Source organism: Elephantulus edwardii, unplaced genomic scaffold (assembly GCF_000299155.1).
Source record: "Elephantulus edwardii isolate Elephantulus edwardi_28Jun2011 unplaced genomic scaffold, EleEdw1.0 scaffold00166, whole genome shotgun sequence".
NCBI lineage: Eukaryota > Metazoa > Chordata > Mammalia > Macroscelidea > Macroscelididae > Elephantulus > Elephantulus edwardii.
Window position 1 is genome coordinate 6,725,878 of NW_006399916.1, and position 19,008 is coordinate 6,744,885.

Genomic DNA, 19,008 nt, shown 5'->3' on the forward strand with positions numbered 1-19,008 from the left:
CAAGTCATCCAGTCATCCACCATGGTAAAAACACTCTACATGATAAAGACAAACAACACAGTGAAATCACCCAACATGGTGAAGACACTCAACATGGTGAAAACATTTAACAAAGTGAAGACACACAACATGTTGAAGACATACAACACACAGTGAATGCGCACAACATGGTGAAGACACCCAACATTGTAAAGACACCCAACATGGTCAAGACACTCAACCTGATGAAGATATCAACATGGTGAAGACACCCAACATGGTGAAACTATCCAACACACCGAAGACACCCAACATGGTGAAGGCACACAACACAGTGAAGGCACACAATGCAGTGAAGGCACACAACATGGTGAAGACATCCAATGTGGTGATGACAGTCAATGTGATGAAGACATCAACACAGTGAAGACATTCAACATGTTGAAAACATCTAACATGGCCTACAGATACCTAGAATGGTGAAGGCACTCAGTGTGGTCAAGACACCTAGTATGATCAAGACACAAAGTATTGTCAAGACACTCAACGTGGTGAAGACAGTCAACATATCGAAGATATCCAGCATAGTGAAGACATCCAGAGTGAAGTCACCCAGCATGGTGAAATCAGCCCATGCGTGAAGACCAACCAGTGCTGTGAGGACAGTCAAAGTGGTGAAGACACCTAGTGTCGGGACACCTAGTGCAGGGAAAAAAGCCCAGAGTGCAGCTGCTGGATCTTTCACCTGTGGCTTTATTTGCTGTAGTGCTCCCCTGGCAGTCAGATATGCCAATTATCCCCATGATAACACTAGCCTCTATTAGATCGGGAGGGCTGTGAAAGTATACCCTTAAACACTATATTCAGAAATTAAGAAAAACCACAGGAGAGTTGGTACATCACTTAATCTGGTCTCATTTCCTCTTGCTCCCTATTTGTTGTGAAAAGGTGACAGCTGCTTGTCCTCTAGGTTATACCTTGATGTAACAACACCATGATGCACTTTTTTATTTCTACAGGTTTGAGCATTTCAGTAAAGGAGAACAGACTAAAGTTGAAACACACTTCCTCCTCACACTTTCCCCCCTAGCTCTGAACTGTGATGACCCAGAGAGATTGGAAGGAATGTAGAGACTGTTCACCTTAGGCTCTCCACTCCAAAGAAGCGGGGTTATAAGCAGGCCTGGCTTCCTGCCTTATTGTGTTGTGCTGATGTTTAAGAAGGTGGGAAACAGTTTCTCCAAAAACAGGGATTCAAGAGCTGAAAATTGGAATTCCAGCTCAGAGATTTCTCACCCCTTCTACAACAAATGAAAGGGATCTTGTTGGATATACTAGTTAGATAGTAATTAAGATGGGAGTCAGTTACAGAGAAAGTGCCCATTCTCTCAGGAAAGTGCTTTTTGTACTTCAGGCCCCATCCCCCCCAGGCAATCTTTTAGTGACATTCTTGCTCCCATAAATCTGGGTGGGAAGTCCTGATGGGGATGGATGAGAGAATGGCTACTGGAGCATCTGATTACCTTCCCAACCTATCAACCCTCTTTTCACTCAACTCTGCCCATAGCTGGTGGGTTCACCTCTAAAGGGGAGGGTTTGTGTATTCTCATCCCAACAAAGCTTTGCTAAGTCAATGACACTGCCACAAAGACCCAGGACTGGCCCACCAATACCTCTGTTGGAAAGGAAAAATTAGTAATAATAAATAGCAGTACTAAGTGCCGGGTGAGGGATTCTGGTGGCCTGATGTGTAAGGAGTTACGTTACCAAAGATGGGTAATTCAAGTCTGCGAGCTGCTCCACAGAAGAAAGATGGGCAGTCTCCTTCTGAGAGATTTATCACCTCTGAAGACCCACTGGAGGATCAACTATGAGTCAGTTTCCACTTAACAGCACACAACATGTACCAACAAGTATCATATTATTTTATTCTCACAACAGGTTTGTAGGGTGGCTATCATTATTTGAGTCCATTTTAAAGATGAAGTAATGTTTACTCAGAGACATTAACTGCTTAAAGTCCACCATGACCTAGAGTAGAACATCTTCTCACTGCACATAAATCCTGGGGCCTCAGAAGTCAGGACAAGTAGACAAAGCACAGGAGGGCAGTGTCAATGCACAAGAGAGCAGAGCCAATGCACAGGAGAACAGAGCCAATGCACTGGAGAGCAGTGTCACCGCACAGGAGGGCAGAGCCAACACACAGGACAGCAGTGTCAATGCCCAGGAGAGCAGAGCCAACGCATAGGAGAGCAGTGTCAATGGCAATAAAGAGCCCCACATGGGCTCTTTTCAAATAGGCAGTGCAGACTCTCACCCTCTCTGACATCACAGATTAGGTCCTCCTAAGCATTCCAAACTACATTTGCTGACTTCTAGATCTGTCTGCACCCCCAGGGCTTGCTGGGTTTTCCAGGATCCCCAGGCCTCCTGTGTGCTTTAAGTAAAGGTCTTAGTAACCCAGGTACACTATGGAACCCATCACACAGACATGATATTTGGGCTCTGCCTTGCTGCAAATGTCTGTACCGTCCCCAAGTCAGCATGCTCAGCCCTCCAGGATGGGCACAAGGATGAGTTCTTTCCAGTCATTGGAAACGACCCAGCAGAAGGTGTGAGATAACCCAAAATGGAATAGAAGCCTGAGACACTCCCTGCACACATTACCTTGGACCACAATTTCTAACTATTTATCCAGAGGAAACAATCCATTACTCTGACAAGTTGTTATATCACCCAGATTCTGCTACCTCAGCAAACTCTTGAAGATAAAAATAGAGAAACCCACTGCCTCTCATCATAGGAAGCTCTGAGACTACCAGTCACAGACTTCTCAGGGAATAATAGTTGCCAGTAACCTGCTGTCACCAGCCCCGTATTCTCATGCGGGAGGTGTCCTCATGCTGGAGGCCCTTGGCACAAAGCTCTGTGCAGTGCACAATGTTCAGCACAGAGCAGACTGGGCACATGGCCAGCATAGATAGTCTTTAATATTGCCTAAGAACATGGGGAAGGAAACCCTTTTTGTCCTAATTTAGCAACAAAGAAATGATCCAGAAGGGCTAGGGTTTTGCATCCCCTTCACTTAACCTCAGGGAGCCTTGGTGGTATAGTGGTCAAAGCATTTAGTTGTTCACCAACATTTCTGTTGGTCAAACTCACCAGATTCTCCAAGGAAGACAGATAAGGTAGTTGGCTTCCATAAAGATCAACAATCTTGGGAACTCTGAGGGCAGCTCTTCTCAGCCCCACAGGGTCACTGTAACTCAGAATCAACTAGATAGCAGTGGGACCTCTTAATGTCAATACATTTCTACTTTATTCTGCTTAGGTATAGAATTAACTCTGAAGAGTCTCTGAAGAGTGGTAAGGTCTCATTTGGAACTTGCTTGGGAATTTGCTCAAAATCTCAAAACTGACACAAAGTTCCATGCATTCTTTGTCTGTTCACACCAAAATCATCCTAAACAACATGCAGTGGTGGTAAAAGACCCTTCACCTTCAGCCAAGTGCAGCATGGGGGACCGCTGTGGGAAGTCTCTGCCCGTCTTGCAAAGATGTTTAGATCATTTGTTTGTTGAAAACATTTTTGAGGGAGGAGGGGTTAGCACAGGGAGTGATTTGCTTTTCTAAAATTAACACTCAGCCTCGAAACACACTTCCCCCCTACTGCAAGCTAAAAATATGACTCAGACTCAGCTGTTGACTCATGTCCCCTCTCCTGTTAGTGTAACGAGGTGGGCGTGAATCCACAATTAGGACTGTTCTCAGGACAAGTCAGAAGGACCAGAAGGACAGGGCCTGGAGTTTGCCCTTTGCTGGGTGCCAGGATGGCTTAGTCTAATGGGACTGGCACCAAAGGGTCCTAGCTCCCTAGAGGGTTTTTATGGACAGAGGGTGCGGGACACAGCAGCAATAATGAAGTTACAAAACAAAAGGACAATTGCAAGGAGAAATCCTTTGTTTGGTGGCAAGGTGATGAAAGAACAGTAGCAGTGCCAGACACAAGAGGAAGCCATGCAAAGAGGTGCCATGATGCCATTGTGCTAAACGTCACCAGTTCCTCCCACTCAGGGTAGGTCCCTCTCCATTGCAGCTGATGGTGGATACTTTATCATATTTTGTAGATTAGTGTGGACTCAAATTAGCTAAGTTTGATTAGTTTTGAATTCAATTTATTGTAACAATGAGAGATCATTGAAGGAGTATGATCTTTCCCTCCTTCATGTGAGGTATGAAGGATGTAGCGTTGGGCCTCCACAGTCTGAACTGCATGCAAATACATCTGGCTCATGACAGAACACTACCAGGTACAGTACTTCCAAAATGGGATGCATGTGGAGGCAGAAGGACGTTGGGTGCAGGGTGCCCCCAATATGGATTGGAGACTGGCAGGTGTGGGTAGTCAGGTTAGCAGAGAACCTGGAATAGGCTGGGAGTTGCCGGGAAAGAGGAACGAGCCCATAAAGGATGCTAAGCACTCATTTCTGGGGCTGGGCATCAAGCAACACCCTTTAGGGAAGGCTGACAGAAATGCTTGAAATGAAAGATGCTTCAATGAAGGCTTGTCTAGGATGGTTTGCAGGCAAGAGAGTTTTCAAGGCACACCAAGAACTGGGCTCTTTTTCTGCTGCAAATCAAAGAGAAAGAGATAAGTAGTAGCTTACACTTCCAGCCCAGCACATGGAGCTAAGCAAGCCAATAGGCGGGCGTTGGCCAACATGACTGAGGGAGGAAGACAGGGAATAAAGAACTTACCCTCACTCCCATGAACCTGTCCCTGAGCACGATCCACGAGAGCAAGAACACAAAAGCTTTGTTGCAGCAGAACAAGACGGAGACATCCGTAGTGTTTATTTTCTTTATTGCGTGTAAGTACAGGTAGTTTGTGAGTGTCCAAAGAACACCAAAGGGTGCTGCCTTGGTAAAAAACACCTTCAAAGTCAAGCCATTGTCTCCAAAAAACCGACAGCATTCCCTAAAACAAGGAGAGAGAGGCAGTGTTATTACAGTCCGGGGTGACACACACCAGCCATTCGTTTCCACACTCAGTTTTGCTTGTTTTCTAAAAAGAAAGCAAATAAAAGAAGGAACAGGTTTTAAAGGATTTTGTTCATGTTTAAAAAAGTCTTTATATTAAAGTTATTTACCCTATTACTTTAGTATTTTAGAGGAAATGTCACACCATGAACCATGCTATAGAGTATTCCTCTTGTTCATGTTATCTGATTGAAGCAATCTGGTTGGTTGGTTTTTTAAAAGGGAGTTGGGGTAGGTAGGGAAGATAACTGATGAGAACTCAACTCACAGAAATGTATTTTTTACTTCTTGTCCCAAAGTAGGACTGTATGTATGATCAGGCAGAGGGAGTTACTTCCTAAACATATCTAACACATCTTTTCTGTGAGACCATGTTTAGAGGACTCTATTCTATCATGGAGAAGTCTAAGTACACTTCACAATTCTGGGAAAATGAGCAGAAGAAAGTAATTAAATGAAAATGGACCTGTGCTTAGACAGCAGGGGAAGGATCTCTGATATCTGAAAATAGAATAAATTCCATTTTTGACAAGCAGAAGAAATTAGTAGTGGCTGCTGGAGATTAGCAGGAAAGCTCAGTGGGAGAAGGTTTGGTCTACAGGAAGTTGGCTGCCAACTGAGTAGCATGAAGAGCGTTATATGGCCTTGAGCCCAGGCAAGGAATGGATGATTGAGGAAGGTCTACTCCTACAGGGTTCACTGTCCAGGCTCCAAGGCCAGACATGCCAAAGCACAGCAGTACATGATGGCGGCTGACCCGGAAATGGTTGTTGGATAAACTCAAGGCTAACTGAACTGCCACAAAAGTGTTAATTCCAAATACCATTAGAATTAGCCAACATACGAAGAGTGAGGAATGGCCGTAGCCTCAGTATATGTACCAGCAGAGGAGGAAACTGAAAATAAGAGACAAAAAGAATTTGGTGTGAATTTCATTTCCTTTTATGTTCTTGCTATCAATCCCAAGCAACATCTATCTTCATTCATCATTAAGTTCTTGAGTGCCTACAAAGGGGAAAAAAACTCTTTTGAGAAATATCTGAGAGCCCAGAAGACCATCAGTAGAGAAGGAAGTCTGCAGTTCTGTAGACTATGGTAACACTCAGTCACCTTTCATATTGTTTCTCAACAAACAGGTATCCATGCCCAACATTCAAGGCCCTGAATTTAATATGAAGCAATGGAACTGGGCCAAATTCATTTTGGCTCTATATAGATGCAGTGCTCATTGTGGGTGGATGAACATCCTGATGATACACCAATATATTTATTTTCTGTGCAAATTTTAAACAATATCTGAGCTGTGTTTCCTAGGGGTATTCCCAGAACTCTAGTCCCAATAGCATGCTTCTTCTCCTCAGGAATAGTGACCAAAGATGGCTTCCTTCATGGTTATGGTTATGGTGGCTATAAAAAGATCCTAGGGTCTGGGTGTTACCTATGATGTTCATGCACAAGGCTCATGTTTACAGGCTTGCTATGAGTTGCACTTGACTTCAAAGCACCTAACAACAACAATAACAAAATTAACTAGTGTGAGCCTGTGGATGTGTCCCCTCACCCTAATGACTACCTTGGGCTGAGGGTACGGACCCCATTCCTATGCAGACCACTGCCTCTGAATGAAGCACTCTTCCCCTGGTATGTAACTTTCCTCCTGAACAATAAATCAATGTCTCAGTTTAACTCAGGGTCAGTTTTTTCAGTCTCTCTATGAACACTTAGACTGAGGCTTTCCCTTCTTGGATTTGAACCAAATGGAAAAAGTAAAATAAAAAAAAAAATCAAGCCAGAAAGTGCAGTATCAAGCAAAAAGAAGCTTCAGAAGGAGGAAACAGACAAAACAAAGTGGGAGAAATGACAAAGGAGATAAGTTAAGAATGTTTCTCAGAGCTGAAACAATAAGTCTTCACAATGAAAAGGCCCACAAATTAGCAAGCAAAATAAACAAAGAAAGAATTATCAGATACATCATTGTGAAATAAAGGGGAAATGATGTGAAGGAACCAAAAGAAAAAGGAGACAAAATAGGGTTAGAAAATCATAACATCAGACTTCAAAATTACAAACCACACAGTAATGGTACGATAGCTAAAATATTTTTTAAGCAAAACTATTTTCAAAGCAGAATTGAAAGGTGAAAGGTCAGAAAAGAACTGACACAATGACTGAAGCAAATAGCTATTACACACAGTGAAAACTATAAAGATGGTGCTGGATTTGGCAAAGATTTGACCAGAATAAATGTAAGAGTATAATAAAGATCTTTTCAGCCACACAATGTAAAACAAAACAAAACACACCCATGTTGTATATCACACATTCTTCCTAGGAAGCAACTGATAGAAAAGTTATACCAAAACCAGGAAGAAGGGGCCATGGCACAAGGACCCTGGGACCTGCCTGGACAGGCATTGAGAAGTAATTCCAGGATTGATGCTGCAGCAGACTTCAGGGCATGGAGGACAGAAAAGTCTAGGAGAGAATTCTCTAAGAAGCCTTGTGACATGTAAAAGATTGACTGGTTAATTAATGAGAAGATGGGATTTTTAGAAAAATGTAGCAGCCACAAAATAGAAATTTCAACTGAGACAAGAGAGACAAATATTGATGCCTAGAAAAATAAAGGAAGGCAAAGTTACAGGTTTGGCTTGTAATGCATTCTAGTAATAGTGAAAAGCCCACTCATTCCCACACCTGTTATTGAGTGCATTCCACTCATGACCACACTCTGACAAGTCTCAGAGGTTCAGAATGTAGAAGACTCTCCTGCTCACTGTCTGGTGGATTTTAATTGTTGAATTTTGGGTTAGCAGCCCAATTCACTACCCATTGTACTGCCAGAGCTCTAGTAACGTATCCCTTTTGTTAGGTGCCATCAAACTGATGACATAAACTATGACTCATGGTGATGCACAGGTCTGAATCTTGCCCTATCCTTTGCTATCCTCACTATCTCTGATACACTTGAGACTACTTTTACAGTCAATGTGCCAATCCATCTCCTTGAGGTCATTCCTTTCCGTGACACTTCATCTTGGATCATAACAAATTGTGATCAATATTAATAAGAACAGGAATCACAGAACACTTAATTGTGCTCATAGAACATATACTTAGACCAAGAAGCTGTTGGATGAACAGAGCAATGGAAGTCTGAATGGTTTCAAATAAATAAAGGGGTACATCAGAAATGTATTCTTTCTCCATACATATTCAGTCCATATGTTGAGAAAATCAGATGAGAGGCTGGACATTATGAAGAAGCATGTGGCATCAAATGAGAGGAAGACTCATCAATAACCTGTGTTATGCAGATGACATACTTGCTTGACAAAAGTGAAGAGGACTTAAAATGCTTTCTGGAGAAGATCAAAGACTTCAATATGGATTACAGTTCAACCTCATCAAGACAAAAATCCTCACCACGGAATGAATAGGCAGCATCATGATAGATGGAAGGAAAATTGAAGTTGTTAACAATCTTATCTTGATTTGATCCACAATCAACATCTGTAGTTAAGAAATCAAAAGATGTATTGCCTTCAGCAAATCTGCTGTTAAAGACCTCTCTAAGGTTTTCAAGAGTAAGGATGTCAGTTTAAAGAATAAGGAATCCTTGATTCAGGTCATGGGCTTTTCAATTACTGGCTATACACCTGAAAGTTGGACAATGACTAAGGATGATGGAAGAATTGATCCCTCTGAGTTGTGATTATCAGAGAAAAAAACCTGATTATCCCTGGACTGCCAAGAGAAGAAACAAATATGTCTTGGAGACATATTTGTCAGGGTGCCCTTTAGAGGTAAGGATGGTGAAGTTTCATCTTGCATATCTGGGGACATGTTAGAAGGGGGTCTCACCTTTGGAAAAGACATCATGTTTGTAAAGGTGGAAGTGTTTTGGTGAGGGTAAAGAATTGGAGAAAGTAAGGGTTGGTTGGGACAGAACTCAACTGATGTCTACCTTCAAGAAACATTTGAAGAATCAGGTTGCCAGCCCTTTAAGAGACCAAGCAGAGCTCCTTACCCTAACACAAGAGATTCCGGGAGTGTGAGAAAGATTTACACACGCTGCCAGCTCCCAGGACTGGGGCAGGGCCCTGCAGTGAGATAAGCCCATCTCCCTAGGATGGGGGAACACCTAACTGCCCACTTCTGACTCCCACAGGCCATATTGGCCTGTTTGCTTTCTCGGGTTAGGGCTTTTAGGCCAGATCATCAATATGCAAATTCCTGTCAAGCCATCACCTGAAACTAGTACAATAATGAAGTCAAAGACCTGCCACTGGACTGTCTTATAGAGAAAAGAGATACTTTGACTTTGAACACTGCTGTCTACAGCACATGGGATTTCTTAAGTTCAAGCAGAAGAGGTTGGGTGGGGGCTGCAGTTTCTGGAGGGCAACGATCATCCTGGTTTGGGAAGACAAGAGGGCAGCATCAATATACAGGTCCTTCACAAAATATTGCCATACCCTAGGACATTATAAAGTTACAACCACCTAACATCTACTAAGAAAAAACTCACCTAATGTCAAGAAAGCAGCAGTCTGTCTCAGTTACTATGGAAAAACCTAAAAAACCAGACCCAGTGAATACCTCTGATACAGAAAACTAGAAGAAATATGCTGATGTGGAGTTATATAAAGAGCTACAGAAAAAGATGCAAATGAAGAAAGAAAAAATGGAAGTCATTAAGAAAGCAAATACCCTACAGACAGCAATCCAGAAGAAACATATTCATGAGAAGCAACTTGAACAGTTATGGAAGAAAATGCAAAAGATGGGAGGAAGAATTGATAGTATAGACAAAGAAGTACAAGGATGCGGAGCTCTGGTGGCCTAATGGCAAGAAGCTGTACTGCAATCCCAAAGGCACATGATTTGATGCTTCAGATGCTCGGCTGGAGAAGCAGGGGCCATCTCCTCCTGTGCCAGTTGGATCTGATTCGATGGCACACAACAAGTTAAAAAAATACAAAAAAATTTAAAAATCATCACAAGACAGAGATGGTACAGTCAACACAGTACTGGAAATAACAGAAAAGCTTGAAAATGCAATTCACAATTAAGAATGAAATGGAAGAAATGTCCAACATGTTGATGGGACAAAAAATTAGAACTGAGGACATAGAACAGAGAGTCAGTGAGCTGGAAGACAAGAGCCTCACTGGAAACATCTAGAAGAAAAATCGGAGATGAGATGTAAAGAAAATGAGGAAAACATCAGAATCATGTGGGATGACATCAAAAGCAACAACACACATATGATTGGAATTTCAGAACATGGTAGTGACAGGGAAGTCGCTGAGAAAATTGTGAAAGAAGTATTAGAAAAAAACTTCCCAGGCATTATGAAGATTGGGGGAATCTCCATTCAAGAAGCACAGCGAACACCAAATAGACTAGACTAAAAAAAGAAAAAAGCATCAAGACATATAATAGTCAAATTCTAGACATTAAAAGATAAGGACAGAATACAAAAAAGCAGCATGAGAAAAACAAAGAGTCACCTACAAAAGAGAAAAAGTAGGTAAAATTCTGATTTCTCAGCAGAAACCATGTGAGCTAGAACACAAAGTTAAAAGAAAACAGTTTCTAGCCAACAATCCTATACCCAGCAAAACTCTCCGTCAAATGATGTTGTTGTTGTTATGTGCCATTAAGCCACCTGTAACCCATAGCAACCCTATGTACAACAGCCCTAAACCCTGATTTATACTGTGCCAATCTTATTGTCTCTGACACGCTCATCCCCATTACCCCAGTGACTGAATCAATCCATCTCATTGAGGTTCTTCCTCTCCTGGGCTGTCCCTCCATCCTCCCAAGCATGACATTCCTCTCCAAGGACTGATCCTGCCTTACAACTTGTCCAAAGTGTGTCAGATGGAGCTTCAGAATTCTTGCTTCGAAGGACCAGCCTGGCTTCACCCTCTCTAAGACAAACTTGTTTGTTCTCCTAGCTGTCCATGGTATATTCAATATTCTTCTCCAGCACCACAGCTCAAAAGCATCAACTCTCCTTCTATCATCCCTAGTCATTGTCCAACTCTTTGATGCATAGCAAATAATTGCAAAGACCATGGCCTGCATCAGGTGCACCTTAGTCTCCAGACTGACATTATTGCTGTTCAGTTCTTTGAAGAGGTTTCTGGCAGTTGACTTTCTCAATGCAATTTGTCTTTTAATCTGCTGGTACCAAGAGTGTTGACTGTAGAGCCAAGCAAACTGAAGCTGTCAACAATCTCAATTTCTTCATTATCCATCATGATGGTGCCAACCGGCAGAGTGGTGAGAATCTCTGTTTTCTTGATGTTGAGCTTCCATCCATATTGAAGGCTGAAGTCCTTGACCTTCTGCAGCAAGCACTCCAGGTCCTCCTCAGTTTCAGCAAGCAGGGTTGTGTGATCTGCATAATGCAGATTGTTGATTAGTCTATCTCCCATCTTGATGCCACACTTCTCATAGAGCCCAGCCTCCCAGATAACCTGTTCTGCATATAGATTGAAAATATATGGAGACAGGACACATCCCTGACGTACACCCTACCAAATTTTGAACCATGCAGTGTTTCCTTGCTCTGTTCTGATGACTGTCTCTTGTTCCAGGTATAGGTTTCACATAAGTACAATCAAGTGTTCTGGGATTTTCATTCTTCTCAGAGTCAACCAGTTTGTTGTGATCCACACAGTCAAACGCCTTTGCATAGTCAATGAAACAGAGACATTCCTCTTGTACTTTGCTTTCACCCAAGGTCCATCTGATATTAGCTATAATATCCCTAGTGCCACAGCCTCTTCTAAACCCAGCCCAGACTTCAGGCAGTTCTCTGTTGATGTGCTGTTTCAGTTGTTTTTGGACAATCTTCAGCAGAATTTTGCTTGCATGTCTTATCAATGATACTGTTCGATAATTTCTATACTCCGTCGGATCATCTCTTTAGAATGGGAACAAATATAGATCTCTTCCAGTCAGTAAGCCAGGTGGTTGTCCTCCAAATTTCTAGGCACAACTTAGTGAGCACATCCAGGGCAGCATCTATTCGTTAAAATATGTCCATCAGTATGTCATCAATTCCTGGGGCCTTGTTGTTTTTTTTTTGCCAATTCTTTTAGAGCAGCTTGAACTTCTTTCATTACCACAGGCTCTTGCATGTATGTTGTTTCATGAAATTCTTCTGTGTCCACCAATTCCTTTTGGTACAATGATTCTGTATACTCTTTCCATCTTCTTTTAATGCTTCCTGGCTCATTTAATATTCTGCCCAAAGCACCTTTAAGTATTGCAACTCGAGGTTTGAATTTGTTCTTCAGTTCCTTGAGCTTAAGAAATGCTGAGAAAGTTCAGCCTTTTTGATTTTCTATCTCCAGCTCCTTGCACATTTCATTGTAATACTTTACTTTGTCTTCCTTCCCTACCCTCTGGAATCTTCTGTTTAACTCCTTAATATCTTGATTTCTTCCCTTTGCTTTGACTTTTCAGTACTCCAGTGCAATATTTAGAGTTTCTTCTGACATCCATCTTGGTTTTTTCTTCCTGTTTTTGTAATGACCTTTTGCATTCCTCCTGGATGATATTCTTCATATCTCCCCACAGCTCATCTGGTCTTTGCTCATTAATTTCCAAAGTATGAAATCTGTTCCTGAGATGGTTTTGAAATTCAGATGGGATAGACTCAAGGTCAAATTTTGTTTCCTGTGGACTTAATTTTCCTCAGCTTCAGCTTGAACTTGCATATGAGTAGTTGTTGCTCTGTTCCACAGTCAGCACCTGACCTAGTTTTCACAGCTGATAGTGATTCTTTCCACAGATGTAATTGATCTGATGCCTATGCATTCCATCAGGCGAAATCCATGTGTATAATCTATGTTTGTGTTTCTTATAGAATGTATTTGCAATGAAGTTGTTGATTGTGCAAAATTCTATCATTCTAGTTCATTGCTGTTACCAAGTCCATGTTTTCCAACTGCTGATCCTTCCTCTCTATTCCCAACTTTTGCATTCCAGTCACTCATTGTTATTAATGCATCTTAACTGCATGTTTTATCAATCTCTGACTGTAAATGTTGGTAGAAATCTTCTGTTTCTTCCTCTGTGGCTCTGGTTGTTGGTGCATATGTTAGAATGATGGTGGTATTCACTGGACTTCCTTGTATGCATATGAATATTATCCTGTCACAACACTGTATTTCAAGACAGATGTAGAAATGACTTTTTTTTTACTATGAAAGCAACCCCAGTTTTCCTCACCTTTTTGTCTCTAGCATATGATCTTCATTCAAAATATCCCAGGCCAGTCCATCTCATTTCACCAATACTTAGTATGTAATATTTATGCATTTCATATCCCTCTTAGCAATATCCTATTTTCCTACATTCATGATTCTTACATTCCATGTTCCAATCATTAGTGTCTGCTTATAGCTGTTCCTCCTCCTATTTGTTTTCATACTTGAGGGCTCAGCCTCAGTTGCCATATTTGCTAGTTTAACTATTCTCTGTTGTACACAGGGTTTTCAAAGGCCTGCTATTTCAGAAGTTGATAGCCTAGTCTTCTTCCTAGTCTGTCTTACTTTGATTGCTTAGATTTAGAACATTAACTGAGAGACAAGCATTTTACAGAAAAGAGCAGATTAAAGATAATCCCCAGTAATGGGAAAAAAAATCAGTAGATTCTGTGATGCCCCCACCCTTGCCAGGTGTGTTTTGAGACACCCCATTTCCCTGCTCCACCAATATTTACATCTACTCCCACCTACTCCATTCAACAACAATCTCCCCTCTACAGCCCTTGAAGTGATGGCTTGTATGTCAATCTTTCTGAGCTTCTCTGATTCCTAACGCTTCAAGCTGCTGGCAGTTTCTTCCTCTGCAGGTGGTATCTCTTGATTTCAGGAGTTTTGAACTTCTATTCCAGGATTGATTCCTTGTGCCTTAGGGCATCTTCTCCTCAATTTATGCTACATGAGTTTTCCAGGGGAGGTTGATAAATCCTATAGATTTGGCATATATTGTTTTTCTGACCTGAGGGCTAAAGGCTCTCAGGCCCCAAAATTTAAAGGTGGCCTTGACCCATGAGCTTCTGGGATTTGTAGTTTTTCATACCTGCATGGTGTGGGGATCACTGACTTTCTTCCACATGTGGCTGTGCCCTCTGGCTCCTCCCTTCTGTTCCTGAGCTGCCCTCTGAACTCCAAAATTTAAAGGTGGCCTTGACCCACAGGCTTCTGGGATTCGTAGTTATTCATACCTGCATGGTGTGGGAATCACTGAGAGACTTTCTTTCACAAGCACTGAGCCCTCAGCAGAAAAGAAGGCACTTAAGGAATTTGTGAAAACAAGACCAAAATGACAAGGAATTTTAAGTGCAGTCCTTCACACAGAGATGCCAAAGGAAAGTGGATGGACCGTAATAACCAGAAACAACAACAAAAAGAAATACAGCAAAATGGCAATGGTAAAATCTGGCTGAAGAATAATTATACTTAATGTGAAAGGACTAAATGTGCAAACAAGAGAAAATGAGTAGCAGAAAGGATAAAAAAAAATAAACAAAGCCTACAAGAGACAGAACTAAAAAAAAATGGATAGAAAGACAAACTAAAAATCTAAGACTGGAAAAAAAATATACCAAGTAAATGGCAACCTCAAAAAAAGCAGGAGTGGCAATGCTAGTCTTTGATAAAATAGACTTCAGAATGAAAACCACCATAAAAGATAAGGAAGGAAGAGCATTACATACTAATTAGTATGAAATTAAAGGCACATATATCAAGGAGACATTTAACAGTTGTTTTACTGTTCACTATCTCATTAATTTCAGCTCTTCTCCTTATAATTTCCTTTCTTCTAGAGACTGTAGGATTAGATAGTTGTTCTTTTTCTAGTTGATGAAGGTGTTGAGTTAGATCATTGATTTTTTTCCTCTCTTTTTTTTATGTGTGCGCCTGTTGCTATGAACTTCCCCATGAGGACTGCTTTAGCAGAGGTTTTGGTGTGTTGTATTTTCATTTTCATTTGTTTCAAGAAAATTTTTAATTTCATTTTTTATTTCTTTTAAAATCCAAGATATTTGGATGGCCAACAGACACATGAAAAATGCTCAAAATCACTGGCAATAAGAGAGATGCAAATCAAACTCACAATGAGATACCATCTCAGCCCAGTAACAGTGGTAAAATTTAATAGGACAGTAAATAATAAATCTTGGGTAGGATGTGGAGAGATATGAACTCTTTTTTTTAAAAAAATTATTACTAATTTCAATGAAAATTTAGAGACTTTGGATTTCCATTCATTCACTGTTGCACTTTTCTCCCCTCCCAACCCTCCCCCCTAGTACACTACCTCCTTGGAAAAGTAAAAGAAAAATTCTTTCACTGTTTTACAATCCCTCCCCCCAGGTCCATTCCACTAGGCAGCCTTCATTCTGGACTCCCGTCATGACAAAAATACCCAATCACATATTCCTTTTAAGCAGTTTTCTCCCTCATCTGTTTCAAAGCAGTATACATTATTGAACTTATCTTTCTCAGTCTCCCCTCAGCCCTGAGGTCAGTCCTGTTTTACAACAGTGGCACCATGCAGTATTTGTCCTTTTGTGACTGAGATACTTCACTCATCATAATGTCCTCAAGGGTCACCCATTTTGAATAATATTGCGTGAGTTCCTTCTTTTTCAATGCAGTGTAGTATTCCATTGTGTGACTATACCACAGCTTCTCTATCCATTCGTTTGTTGATGGGCACTTAGGTTGCTTCCAACTCCTTGCTATTGTGAACAAAGCCACGATAAACATGGGTGTGCATATATCTGCTTGGATGTCGGTTATGGTCTCTTTGGGGTATATTCCCAGTAGTGGAATTGCTGGGTCAAATGGTATCTCTATTTGCAACTTTTTGAGAAAGTGCCATACCACCTTCCACAGAGGTTGCACCATTTTACACTCCCACCAACAGTGAGTAAGGGTTCCAGTTTCTCCACAACCTTGACAGCATTTGTTGCTTGCTGTTCTGTTAAATTTTGTTATTTTTACTGGGGAGAGATGATATCTCATAGTTGTTTTGATTTGCATCTCTCTTAGAGGTAGAGATTTTGAACATTTCTTCATGTGCTTGTTAGCCATCTGAATATCTTCTTTGGTGAAGTGTCTGTTCATATCCTGTGCCCATTTTTCTATGGATTATTTACCTTTATCTTGTTGTGGTGCAGATAGGAACTCTTATACACTGTTGATGAGAATGTAAAATGATACAACCCCTCTGGAAGGAAGTTTGGCGTTTACTCAAAAAGCTGAACACAGAAACTCTACATGACCCAGTTATTCCACCGCTTGAGACATACTCTGAGAAAATTAGAACTGAGATACAAATGTAGATTTGTACACCAATGTTCATAGCAACTTTGCTCACCATTACAAGAACATGGAAACAGCCCAAATGTCATTTGACGAAATACATTAAATGTAATAAGAAATTATGGTACATTCACATGATGAAATACTATGCAGCATGTAGAAGCAATAATTTTGAAAATTACCATTCAATTCTAACTTGGGAGGGACTAAAGAGCATTATGCTAAGTGAACTAAATCAGTCCCATAAAGACAAATACTGTATAAGACCATTATTGTAGAAATAGATAACTAGTAAAATACGTATGAGGATTCAAGGAGGGAAAGGTGGAATCAGAAGGGTGAGGATTGTCAGGGCAGGGGTTGTAGAATTTGATGGGTGGAGGAAATAGGAAAGATCTGGTGTGAAATACAATGTGTAAGAACTTTTAAACTAACCCTGTATAAAATAAGAATGCATTTTTTTAAAAAAAAAACATTTGAGATGAGGATTTAATTAGGTAAATGGTCACAAATACCAAGAAGAGAAACATCCACATGAGTTAAACATAATTCAAAATAAGCAAGTATACAGTAGGACTTGCTGGGATTTTGTCTTTTTTTCTTTTTAAGCTGTAATTTCTTTAGCACTATTTTTTTAAGTCATTAATAAAATGAAGTTTATGTAAAAAAATACTTTTCAGGAAGCTGCAGAATGGCTGATAAGTGTATCCTGATAAGCTTGCGGTGTTAATTCTACATATCCTCCCTTCTGTGCTTCTGTGTTTGCAAAGACCTTAATTCAGTCCCTCAGTAGCCTGCTCCCTGGCCTGCTGTGCTGACTGGCCGTGTGGATGGACCATGTGATACAGCTGGACCAGGCTAATGGCGTCATCGACCAAATCTCTCTGAATCTGGTCAATCAGCAAACCATCAATCTTGTTCTTATTTACGAAATACCACGCCATTCCACCAAAGTGTCTTGTTGAACGTAAAAGGTCGTATTTCCCCTGTGCATCTACGTCTTCATAGGTCCGGTGGTGAACCTTAAGATTTTCTTCCTTGAAAATGATCGGTGTCAAAACTTTACGACCTTCTTTTGGAAAATAAATTTGTATCATCCGGTCTCGTTCTTCCCAAGTGGCTTTGAGCAGGGTGCCACTTGGTTCTCTGACGACAATAAAACACTCCCGGTGTGGTACTCTGTAAGATATGTCAGTAAACACGTATTTGGTTGCTTCTGTTCCTTCCAAAATCTTATCTTCTGCCAACACATCATTTATTGGTACTCTTTCTTCCAGAACTGGTGGCATTTTTAATTTGACTTTAGCTGCTTCAACTGCCTTCCTTGTAGCCTCTTCCAGCTGTGCCTGGGTCATTAGTTTATAGGTGGGAGGCTTCAGTTCTTGCACAGCTGGCTTAAAAATCTGCAGATTCAAGCCTGTCATCTTGATGAGTATGCTCTGGACTTCCTCATCCATAAACGTAGGTTTCTTGATCTCTGAGTTACCAGACTCTGCGGCCTCGGAAGCCAGCCGGCGGCATGGCGGCGCAGCCCCGCACGGCCCAGGCAGGGGCTGCAACAGGCAGTGGGGTCGGGGTCTGCTTTGGCCACGGAAATAAGCCCGATGGACGCCCGGAGAGCCAGTCAGAAGGCTCCGCAGATTCACTGGCGACCTTACGGCCGCCATATTTCTCCCCAGTGCGGAGGGGTGCACACTTCTTTAGCACTATTTTGCTTTCCTGAAGATTATACATGTGTTGCCTTATTAAATAAAACATATTTAAAAAGCAGAAGACAAAAAGGTCACGTTGCTGTTGTGGATGGGATAGCTTGGAGTGCACAGCTGCAAAGTCGTGGAGATGAAGAAAACGTCTATTCTTCTATAGAGAAAGATGCTGTAGCCTAGACAGATTAAACAGTGTACTTAAGTGGTGATGCCAGGATTGAGGTTCTGAGCCTACTAGCAAATCCTCACTTTTCTATGACCACTCTTCCTGCATCATTTGCTCATCATTTTGTTGTTGTTGTTGTTGTCTGGTGCCATAGAGTTGACTACAATTCACAGCGACTCTTTGAACAATGGATCTGAACCCTGCCCACCCTGGCCTTCTCTGCCATATGCAAACCCGCCACTAAGTCACTGAGTTAATCCGTATCATTGAGGATCTTCTTCTTCTTCATTGACCCTCCACCTTCCCAAGCATGATGTTGTTTTCCAAGAACTGGCCCTTCCTATCAACATACCCAAAATATATGAGTTGAAGTTTCACCATCCTTTCCTTTAAGGAGCACCCTGGCTGTACCTTTTCCAAGAAATATTTGGTTTTTTTTGGCAGTCCATGGGATATCCTCAAATTCGAAATTTCTAATTGAGCTCAATATCTACCACTTTGACTTTCAAGTAGTAGGTTGTTGGGTTTCACTGAGTCTGAATGGACTCATAGCTGACCCTCCAGTGGGTTTTCAGAGGCTGTAAATCACACAGGAGGAGGCTGCTCATATTTCTCTCTTAGAGCAGCTGGGGATTCTAATTGACTACTTTGAGTTGCCAGTGTAAATCCTTATCATTAGGCCACTGGAGCTCCCTATCCGAACACAGCACCACAATTCATGTTTATACACAGGAAAGACACTTGGGAACTT

General features: G+C 41.4%; 1 protein-coding gene and 1 pseudogene across 1 annotated transcript in view; both read right to left on the bottom strand.

Moving 5' to 3' along the window:
* Nucleotides 1–19,008, bottom strand: part of SLC35F3 (solute carrier family 35, member F3) — a 546,824-nt gene that overhangs the window by 12,613 nt on the left and 515,203 nt on the right. The window contains exon 4 of the mRNA XM_006895383.1: nt 4,741–4,960. Within this exon, the coding sequence (XP_006895445.1) occupies nt 4,741–4,960 (220 nt within the window). The remainder of the gene's footprint in view (nt 1–4,740; nt 4,961–19,008) is intronic.
* LOC102849670 lies at nt 17,062–18,052 on the bottom strand (annotated as a pseudogene).